This window comes from Callionymus lyra, chromosome 9 (genome assembly GCF_982586985.1).
Source record: "Callionymus lyra chromosome 9, fCalLyr1.hap1.1, whole genome shotgun sequence".
Classification (NCBI taxonomy): domain Eukaryota; kingdom Metazoa; phylum Chordata; class Actinopteri; order Syngnathiformes; family Callionymidae; genus Callionymus; species Callionymus lyra.
The window spans coordinates 15891857-15902991 of NC_141826.1; the positions used below are offsets into that span (position 1 = coordinate 15891857).

General features: G+C 36.4%; 1 protein-coding gene and 1 long non-coding RNA gene across 2 annotated transcripts; one reads left to right on the forward strand and one right to left on the reverse strand.

Annotated features, from left to right (window-relative positions):
- Nucleotides 1–1725: 1725 nt before the first annotated feature.
- rnaseh2c (ribonuclease H2, subunit C) lies at nucleotides 1726–3001 on the reverse strand. The gene is made up of 5 exons (XM_087799127.1): nucleotides 2933–3001; nucleotides 2403–2557; nucleotides 2221–2333; nucleotides 1910–2029; nucleotides 1726–1851 (listed from the first exon to the last, which is right to left on the reverse strand). Exons 2-5 carry the CDS (start codon nucleotides 2554–2556, stop codon nucleotides 1828–1830), a joined length of 411 nt encoding a protein of 136 aa, XP_087655253.1. The 5' UTR covers nucleotide 2557; nucleotides 2933–3001; the 3' UTR covers nucleotides 1726–1827.
- Nucleotides 3002–8109: 5108 nt separating this feature from the next.
- Nucleotides 8110–10869, forward strand: LOC148071998 (uncharacterized). Its single transcript, XR_015712798.1, has 4 exons — nucleotides 8110–8171; nucleotides 8239–8340; nucleotides 8411–8452; nucleotides 8883–10869. It is a non-coding gene; the product is annotated as an uncharacterized LOC148071998 (long non-coding RNA).
- Nucleotides 10870–11135: the final 266 nt, after the last annotated feature.

The window sequence follows — 11135 nt, forward strand, 5'->3', positions numbered from 1 at the left end:
TTGATATAAAACATCCGTCGTTTAAAAAGTACAATTCCTAGGATGGCGAGGACGAGAGTATGTTGAATTATTTTAATTTAGACCAGGGAGCAAATTATTTTCTTCAGGGGCCACATTATACACTGTGACTGTGACTGACCTTAAAGTTGAAAGAAATAACGGACAAACCCCTTTTTTTTACGATTTTATATTATATCATATTCCTAATTTATTTAATTTTAATTATAGAAGATCATAAAGGAACACATTTGATTTCATGTTTATTTTAAAATTAAAATAAAATGCGGAAAAGTGTAATTTAGCAATGTAAAATGTGATATAAAAGCAATTTCGTTTCAAAAAATGTAAACAACGTTACCCATAATGTATTCAGAGTGAAAGTAAAGAAAATTCACTGTGGTGTTAAAAAAAGAAGAAGGTGCGCCTCCACTCCACTCCACTAGGAGGCGACAACGCCGCCTCTTATGTTGTCAACAGTGAACAGTCTGACAGCGCCACATGTATTTTGTTTTTACTCCTTCACAATCACCATAGCAACTCCAATTTGTCACCTAGTAAATTGTGCGATGTGTATTTTACTAAATAAAAAACGTGCTGACGTTTAAATACGATTATCGTGTAGATAATGGAGAGTCTCTGCTCAACATTAGGCAGGACTTGAGTTCAATTCCCTGCTGGAACATTTTAACGTTCAGAGCAGAATTGTTCATTTTAGTTGGATAAATATAAGAATCAAATGATCACTCATCTGGCTGAATAGCTAATGGGGATGAACTCCTGCATCACAGAGTGAAGATGAACTCCCACATTTTTATTGGTGCAGGCTTTTCCCTGATTTTCTGAGACTCCTGTGTTGTTTTCGGTGTTATTTTGACCTTTTAGGTATATGTTTGATTGAGTATTGTTTTGATTTTTTAAGCACTTTGTGACCCTGGTTTGGAAAAGCGTTCTATAAATATAAATTACTTACTTACATAAATTAGCCTCACTTTTTCATTCATAATTGTGATAAGTAAGATAAATGCAGACATCTTTGTGTTGAATTAGTTTACTGGCATAGACTCCAGCAGTCCATGCGATAGGTTGCAGGTTCGACTACTGCTCTTGTCGTACCTGCTTTTATTACTTCCATCTTAATGTTCAACATAAATGTGTAAAAACCAAATGTTTGAGGGGGAACAACTCAAAGACCAAAAAGTCCAGGCTCAAGTTTAAAGTCCCCTGGGTTGTGAGTTCAAATCCCGCTCCTCCACCAAAGGGAGGGCAAAATGTTCACACAAACAACTGAAGTCTCAGCCAGAAGCTGAGAGAAGGATGGGCTGATAGATCAACAGAGTTGGTGAAGGATGAGTCGAGACAATGACAGATGCTAAATCTATTTAAGATTCTGCAATCATTGTTGTTATGCACCAGTTTTTAAAATCATTCATAAAATTAAAAAAACATGTTTACATCACAACGGTGAACATTTTCTCTGCTAACACAAGATGAATTCTTAAACTGTGTATATGTAATCGCAAGTATATTTGGAATAATGAAGTCATCTTCAACCAGCTGGTTAAAAAGTAACTTGTCAGTCAATAACATAGAAAAAAACGATCATAACATTGGCGTTATGCTCATTATTAGCATTATACTAGCTCATCATTCACATTAGTCAAATAACAAAAATACAAGCAGTTTTTGAATAAATACTTACAGGCCTTACATAAAAACAAATGTGGCTTTGTTTTCAGTTCTTTTTTTATTTATTTTATCACAAAAATATATACACACTTTCAGAATGTTAGTATCAAAATGGTGACGAACACTGTAGCATCCCTCGCTTCACTCGTCTACCGGTCCATGAATCTGTAAGAATACGTGATAAATAAGTATTTTTCCTACAGTCGACAAAGAAGACACTTACGGCCTCTGCGAGCTCCGGCCAGTCCATGGCCATGACGATGGTGTCGTCGGAGTTCGGTGGCGTCTCCATGTTCCAGTAGGTCAGCTTGTTGAACACGGTCGAGACCTTCAGCGTCCTGTCCTGAGACACGTGCAAATCTTATAAGAACAAATCTAATACTATACACTGTATTAAAGTCTGTAATGCCATAAGTGTATTAAATTCATGCTATTATTTTTGTTTAATTGTGCTTGGATTCAAATTTAAAGCTATATGCTTCACTAAAAAGTGGATAATATAAACCATAACCATGTTTTTTCGACATGATTCACCTCTTGGTCAGATTTGGGCTTGTTGATCTCCTTCAGCACCAGACCACTGTAGCCCTGTGGACAGTTGAGCTCCTGACCTTTGAGCCCACGACCTCTCAAGGACACAGACTTCTCTGCAAAACAGGATTACATTTGGTGATATTGGAACATCCAATGACCGTGGACCTTAACACAAAGTGTACCATGCTTGCGCTCCTTGATGGCGGCGGTGAAGAACTGCGAGACTTGGGCGGGTCCGTCGTGTTCCATCTCACACGGGATGAGGTGGACCGGCTCCCGGACCACTTGTCCCAGCGACGATGCGAGGACATGCGTGACATTGCCGTTGCAAGACATCCTGTAAGAGAGACGTTAAAAAATAAATGATAATCAACATGTCTTTACTTTAGAAAAATTAAATAAAATGTTTTAATTCTCACCAACATCTTTATTCATTTTTCTTATCAACACACGTGTAATTTTCTACATATATATTTTATATTGTTAAATCAGACCATGCCACTCTAGCTAAATAACAATAGTTATGTTTGAAAATCAAAAAGTGAAAATAAACGCGTTTCAACATTCCGTTATTATTATTATTATACAGGTATTAAGCGTTAAAATGTCGTCTCAAGGTATGACGCAATAACGCCCTTTTTCTATAAAATAAAAACCTACATTTGATGCTTAAACATGTTGTAATTTTAAGTTACAACTGAGCATCATTTACCTCGCGTTTGTTGTCAAATGCACAGTAAAAGCTTCCGATCGGACGAATTCTTCTTCTACACGTCAAAACAGTTTGGCGCGTAAAATCCGCGCACTTCCTGTATGTGCTGCCTCTATCGGCGAACATTTTCACTTTAACTCTTATTCATATTTAGTCATTGATGCATTGTTTCGTAATAAAATATTTTCCTGTGACTTTAATCTCGTACTAATTTTTTTTTTTTGAGTGGCCATAATACTCCGTAGTAGTAATGAATTTTACATTATTTTCATTTGATTTTTTACTTAAAAACTATTGTTTTAATTGTTTAAGCGTTTTGTGACCCTGGTCTGGATAAGTTCCCTATAAATATAAATAACGTACTTACTTACATTTTATTAGTATTGAATTAAAAACAGAAGACTATTGCAAGACGTACATAAACAATTTTAAATGCTTCAATATTAACCTGCCTTTTCAGCACGTGTACATTGAAATTATTTAAACAAACTGTAACTACAACCGTTTTTTATGTTGTTGTTTTTTTTAACATGTTATCTAATGATCTTATTACTTTTACTCAGGGGCCATATTTACAACTGTGACCGCCAAAGACAAATGGAAAAAAAGGTTTAAAATTATGGGAAATATTAACCAAAATAATATTTAGTAAAAGGGAGAAAATGGAGATTTTTTTGACATTTAAAAAAGAAGCTGTGGGTTTATTCAAGTGATTATTATTTAATTTAATAAACATGTTATCTGGATAGAACAACTTCGGATATACATTTCTTTAAAAAAGATTTTTCCCCAAATAATTTAAATAATAAAGGCATAGAACGATTTAAAAAGTGATAAATGGAATTGAAGTAATAATGAATCGTCAAAGGGGTAAATTTCGACAAATGTTTACGTATAATAATTATGCGATCCCTAGCCACGTAAAAAGAAATAACTGTTAGACAGACAACAGTGACCTCTGGTGGTGAATTTATTTCAGTCAAATGCCTATTACACTTTTAAACTATAAACTATAGACACGTTGTTAGCAATATATGAAAGATTGGATCAGCCAATAAATACAGCATATTTAATCGTACATTTAAATACCGTGAAATGTTATGTAATAAAAAATATTGCGACTTGAGATAATAAAATAGTATTTTTCTAAGTACATGTTAACTGTCTTGGTTCAAAATACTACGCCCCAAATATAAAGTTGTATCTCACAAACCCTGATACTGAGGTACATATCGGAGTTTACTTGATGTACTTGAACGCATCGCTCAGTCATGCCGTTCAAGCAAGGGGGCGTGGCCTGACTGGGAACGGAGCCAACTCTACTTGTTGATTTTCATTCATCATTTATTTTTAAATAAAAAAAGTATCTCATTTAACTCTTTAACTTTATTTTACGGTTTTCGGTCAATTCTACTGCGTTTCGAAGATGCTGCTTGTGTTGTTGCTGTTGTTCGCTGCCTTTGGTGTCGGTGAGTGTTCGAGCATTGCTAGCATGTCAAGCTAACAGCTACAATAAATATAGTTAGTTAGTAAAGGTTATTTCTAGCGTGTCTTTCTAGTGATAGTATATCTCGTAAAGTGTTGCTAGAATGTCGTCAACTAAGCTTCAATTTAAATTCTGATAACAGCTGCACAATATGTTAAGTTAACATGGTTGTAAGAGTTCCTACGGAAGAGGATTAGGGCCAGTGGGGAAAAATGCGATCTCAAAATCCTCATTTTATCACATAATTCTTTAATTTGAAATTAAAATTCTCACTTTACAGTTACATTATCATCAGAATTCTCAACTTAAAAAAAAAAAGCTGAATGAAAAGAATTGTGAATTTAAATACACTTTGTTATGTTGTCACTGCGTGTCATCAAACCTGGAAGTCTCCACCTCCAATGGACTCGTTGTATAAACAAAGAGGGGCGTGGTTACAGCTGGCTGGAGGAGGAGTGAAGCCATGTCATAACGGACTCTGCTCTTGTAGCCTCTTGTTCGCCCAGATTTTTCTTTTCTGTCTTTCCAGACTCGATGTATGGATTTACAAAAAAAGGCTATGGAGAAGATTTAAAGATACATCTTCTAAGCTCAGCCCACAAAATCACTTTCACGAACGACCATCATGATAAAAGCACCCTGTGGACGCTGGCGGGCGGATCAGTCAGCAGAGTTCCAAGATACCATTTGACGGAGAGTTTCTTTCTAATAAGGCGACTGACGCAGCAGGACTCTGGTCAATATCACACGTGGAATAGACATGACGTCCTGTTGTCTTCAGCGGACATCAGGATTGAACGTGAGTCATTTTTTCAATATGTAGTTTCTTTATATAGAAGTTCATCAGTGACATCAGAATATTGAATGGTTTAATTTAAAATAATTAATAATACAAGTGTTTTATTCCGATGTTGCAACTTTTTTATTGAAATATTTTGGGGATTTGTTTTCTTTATTTTGATTTTAATAATTTCTATATTGAAAGTAGTGGTGTTTGGGAATATTGATACAGCGATACATTGAAATGGGTTTTATTCATAATTCTGCATCAATATTTTACAGCAATATATATATATATTTTTGTGATTCCAATCATATATATATATATATATTTTTTTTTTTACTATAGTTCTTCAATGGTTTCCTGTTCAATAACGCATGTTAAAACATGAGGATTTCTTTTTTTAAATTTATTTTAGACATATTTTGGTTCGAAACAAATGAAAGCAGTTATTCAACAATACCACAAATATGTCCTTGTCCCGACAGTATCGCAATATATGGCAATATATGTATCATTACACACTCCTAAATGAAAGGTTTTTTTTTGTTTTGTTTAATAATTTTAAATTTAATATTTTGTTTTAGTCTGTAGTCCTTTTAATTCAATATATTACAGTTTGACAATAACGTTTTACCTTATATGCTAAAGTAATGCTAACATTTTTTAAATGTTAAAAAAGACTAAATATAGAATTTAGAAAAACAAGTTAGAATCAGAATATTTAACACTATATGTCAAACGGCCCCTTAACTGTATTTGTTTGGCCCTCACAAGGTCAAAAGAAAACTCATCAAACAAATCGTCTTTAAACTATCAGTTTTATTTTTATGTTTATTTGAATCATTTATAACTATTTCAACCTGTGACTAAAGGGTTTGTTGCTCTTGTGAGTATATATTGCCCTTTATGGAGATTTAAATGAATACTTAAAATCTCTGATGGAAAATCATTCAATATCAATTTAAGTAAAAATTTGTTTAAATTAAATTAAAATAAATGCAATAAAATAAAAAAGTTTTATCTTGATTAATTAGATTTGTTTTTCTGTCATTTATGTTTTTTTATTTTATTTAGTTCCTCCATTGTATGTAGACTTTTCCTGATGGCCCCTCACATTAGCCCCTGTATAGAACGTGGCCCCTGAGGAAATTCAATTCCTCTCCTATGCTATATGTTAAAAAGATGAATGCATTTTAAAAACATTGATTTTAAAATATCGAATTATTAAATAAACACTAACTGAACCTTTCAACAAAGAAAGGATTCAATTAAAATATCAAATAATACTACACTTGAGAGAAACAACAATGAAAAAAGTCAACATTTAAAATGTTTAAATCCAGTCACTTGATATTCAGATGACACTGATATACGTCCAGTTATTTTAATGTTCATTTAATGTCTTCATGTTCATGAGATCCTTTTATTTCAGCAAACGAACGGAGTCACCATTTGAGCGAAGGCGACTCGGTGAGCTTCGACTTTGATCTTCAACGCGACCATTGTAACGTCTTCTTCACGTCCCACTCCACAAATGAAAGGGTGCGAGTGGTTTATCGAGGCCGACTCGAAAGCTTTACAACCTGCGGAGCGATTCGTTTGAACACTTGCAAGATAATATTACACGCTGTTGAAACCTCGTGCCTCGGAACCTTTGATTTTACAGACGACAACGATGACGTCGCCTCAAAGGTCGCGGTGACTGTTGGTGAGGATTTTTTTTCTTTTCAATTTCAGCCTGTGATCCAACTGTGACCAGCAAACGAACAACAAATAGAAGCATTCTTAACCCGTGTTTTATCTCAGGGTCAAGGTGACCCGAAAGCCCAAAAAAATGTGCTTCTGGTATCCCTTGTGTTGTCTCTGGGTCAAGGTGAGCGACCTCCACCACCGCATATGTGTTTACAGAAGCCAGGGAGGTCGATCGGGTCACCTTGACCCTGAGATAACACGGGGGATACCACAAACACGTTTGTTTTCTGGCTTTTGGGTCACCTTGACCCTGAGATAACAGAGGTGATACCACAAACGCATTTCCTTTCTGGCTTGTGGGTCATCTTGACCCTGAGATAACAGAGGTGATACCACAAACGCATTTCCTTTCTGGCTTTTGGGTCATTTTCACCCTGAGATAACACAGGGGATACGTCAAACACGTTTGTTTTCTGGCTTTTGGGTCACCTTGACCCTGAGATAACAGAGGTGATACCACAAACGCATTTCCTTTCTGGCTTGTGGGTCATCTTGACCCTGAGATAACAGAGGGGATACCACAAACACATTTGTTTTCTGGCTTTTGGGTCACCTTGACCCTGAGATAACAGAGGGGATACCACAAACACATTTGTTTTCTGGCTTTTGGGTCACCTTGACCCTGAGATAACACAGGGGTTATCATCATAAATGAGCTTTGGATCGACACGTGTAAATACCAATCAAAATAAAGTGAATTTCCCCCATTTTTCTTAAGAGGGAAAAAGATTTTAAAAGTTACAAATAAAATTGTATGAATGACCCGTATCAATAAAGTTGATCTAATCTAAAAAAAAAGGTAGTAATTAAACTTGTTTGTTAACTATCAACTGTTGACTAGTTGTATGGCCTTGAGGGTCTGAATATAGTTAGAATGATTATTGTGTTGAGACTTTACTTTAATGAACAGTTTCAAAAATGGGATTTTTTTTCCGCTTAAAAAAAAAAAATGATTAGGGTTATTTAGAGATTTTTCTGCGCTTGAAAACAAAAACCAGAACGATGATTTTAAAAACAAGAATTCAGTCTGTTCTGACCTTCCACTTCCAGAGCCTGGACCTCTTATACCAGTTTACAGTTTGGTCGGCATCGGCGCCGCCGTCGCCGCCGCTCTGTGCTGCTGCGTGAAGTGCGTTTGCTGCGGGAAGACCAAGAAAAAAAAGGAGAATTTAAAAACCGAGGACGCCGTTGATGACGCTGAACTGACCCACGTGCACGTAAGCGCCTTAATCCGTGTCTGAATGTATACAAATGGTCGTTAAAATTAACTTTTTTTAACCAAAGGGTCCATGTTTGTTTGTCCATAACACGGTCCAACTGGGTCCAAGAGAGCTTGGGGAGTTTCCCGACTCTAGACCGCCCCCTGTAGCCCCGACCGCCCCATTGGTGACTTCCTTTTTTTTAACAAGTGCTTGTCTTTCATTAATACTCTGAATTAAATATCATTTCTTCTCAGATACACGACGCTCCGGTCGTTGATGCACCGTGTTTCGAGAAGGTACGACCGGCTGAATATTTGATTCTCAATGATTCTCCTTAATGACAGTTGATGTTTGTTGAGGTCATAGCAAGAGCCTCCAGGACCTCCAGGATCTGGGTTGAGCCATTATCTACACTGTCAATCAAAAGAAAGTGGAGATAAAAAGCTATTTTTTACAGTGGATTCAGTTATGATAAAAAAAAAAGTTTAAGTAGAAACTAATATTGTGAGTTACTTTTTTACATTGTTTTTTGGAGCTCTTGGTTCTGTTTCCTCACCTGACACGGAGATACCTTTTGAGACGTAACATTTAAAAAGTCGTCTCCAGCTTGTTTGCTCTGAGCTCATGTATTGATGACACAACACTCTGACAGTATCATGAGCTACATGAGGATAATACGCTTGTTGCCACAACTTTAACCTCTTCCCACCCTTTCCGGACCCGCAGGCCGTAACCGTGCCGACACCAGAAGGATCTCTTCCACCGCTCTCCTCCTCCTTCGAGTTCAGCGGCGTGAGGTTCTCGGCCGATCCTGGGCTCGGTTCGGAGGGGACCAGCTGTGAGGTCTACACCTCGGACAAACTCAATTTCCTCTGAGAAACATGGTCTTCGCCCGTGGTCATCTTCACTCTAGAACCCTTTGTAGAGGTCAAGAGGTGAACTATCCTCAACTTGGAAGCCCTTTTTTACTGATGGTGCCGCGACAACACTGTGATGCAAAGATCCAACCCCTTTAACCTAAAAGCCTGATACTAAGTTAATGGAAGCAACTGTTACATAAACCATAGTGACCTCAGTAAAACATTTCAAACTATCAAAGCCAGATGACACTAAAATCACTCTCTACGCCTTAAAGGTCGACTCATGTGAAACTCTCTTGACTCTCTTGTTTCAAATATTGAAGTCTTCCTCTCCAAGATACAGTAAGTCTCTCATCATGACCACGTTTTGAACTTAGTACTTTATAAAGTTGCTGAAAATCTGGGCGAACGAGAGGTTACGAGAGCGGAGTCCATTATGACGTAATAATGGCTTCACTCCTCCTCCAGCCAGCTGTGATCACGCCCCGCTTTGTTTATACAACAAGTCCCCTGGTGGTGTATTGATGACGCGAGGTGACAAACCTCGATGTTTGACCAATCACGGCGGAGTGGGCGTGGTTATGGTAAACAAAATGTAATCTCCAGAGAACCAGTGTTTTCAGTGGGCAGGGCTTTAGATCATTTTCGTAATATCAATATTTCAATGAAAAGAGAGTTTTGTACAAACAAACACACACTGATGATACAATACAGTCCAACATCTATTTAAGTCACACTTAAATCAACACACCAGTTGACCTTTAAAGAGTCTGATACCTCATGTTTGTAACACAATTGTTGTTATTGTTGTCGTAGGCGACATGAAGCTCGACTTCATATAAAAAAAATATGTTTATACAGCTTTTATATCACTTTATGAAGTCGTGTAAAAAGTCTTTAAATCACTACAGAGCACGACAACAAATGTCACGTAACGTCAAACTAATTTCATTAGTAATTATGTCGACTCTTTCATCTTCTTTATCGTAGCACAACTCATGCCAGCTCACCCCAAACATTATTGTCATGTATTTTTATCTTTTAAAGAACTAGAAAAAACGTAGCATTTCTGTTGGACCGGGGGTCGGTTTAATTTCCCTTCATATAAAGGAAATAGACGTTTGGTCAAGTTAACTAGACTATTAAGTAAAGTAGAGAAAATTAGTTAAAAACAAACTACCATAAGGAACCATCGCCGGGAAACCAAACGTATTTTTTTAAGAACTTTTTAACGCTCATATCAAAGGATAAATACTAGACTTAAAAACCAGTCAAAAGCACCTCAGTCATGAGGACAAACGTGGCTGAGATTCACCTGTCAGTCACTCATGTTTGCTCATGTTTGTTCCGTTTACGTCTCCAACTTTTCAACCACTTTGCTGCCTCTAGAACTCTTGATTGTATTTGTGTGAGATTGTATCTCGCTCAGGTCGTAACAGTGTCATGTACTGCAAGTATCTTCACTCAAACAGTGTTACAGTGATAGTGTTCCCAACAACTGCTGAAGATGCAGTTTGTACACAGAAGGAAGAATCGCACGTTTGCTTCGTTCTATTGTTCTTCTTAAAACGGTTGATAAGATCATCCGCCAAATTTTTTTTTTTTTTTTAAAGAAGGCATTAACTCAATGGTTAATATTATAAATAATTAAAGGTTATACAAAATGAGTGCAAGTGTGTAGCTAGTTTTTTTTCATTCTACAATTCTCAGGCATGTTTGTGTCATTTTTTTTTTTAACAGCTCATCTTTTTGTTTGTCTTTTGTGACGTTTGAGGTGTTTTTATTTTCATTAAAAACAACAATAAATCTGTGAATGAGCTGATTTTTCTCATGTTGTTGTCAAAAAATGCTGATATTATGAGGGGTGTTTATTGGAAATAATCTGTGGTGATACTAATACATATAATGATACTGGGGCAACGATACAATATTTTTTGATACCGCAAGGATATATGTGTAGTATTGTCGAGTACTTGACTCTGGTGTTGAAGTATATACAGACCACATGACTCTTGACGAAAGTCGTAACTGCTTTCATTTGTTTTGAAACCAAAATATGTCCAAACATCAGCTTTATTAAAAGGAGTCTACTGTATCCTCTTGTCCTCAGTCATGGAAG

What these genes read in the sequence shown, in the direction of transcription:
- rnaseh2c (XM_087799127.1), bottom strand. Translation starts at nt 2,556, where the DNA reads ATGTCTTGCAACGGCAATGTCACGCATGTCCTCGCATCGTCGCTGGGA. An exon ending in AGCCCAAATCTGACCAAGAG is followed by an intron (nt 2,030 to 2,220) that starts GTGAATCATGTC and finishes CACGTGTCTCAG; the next exon opens with GACAGGACGCTGAAGGTCTC. An exon ending in GGCCGGAGCTCGCAGAGGCC is followed by an intron (nt 1,852 to 1,909) that starts GTAAGTGTCTTC and finishes GTATTCTTACAG; the next exon opens with ATTCATGGACCGGTAGACGA.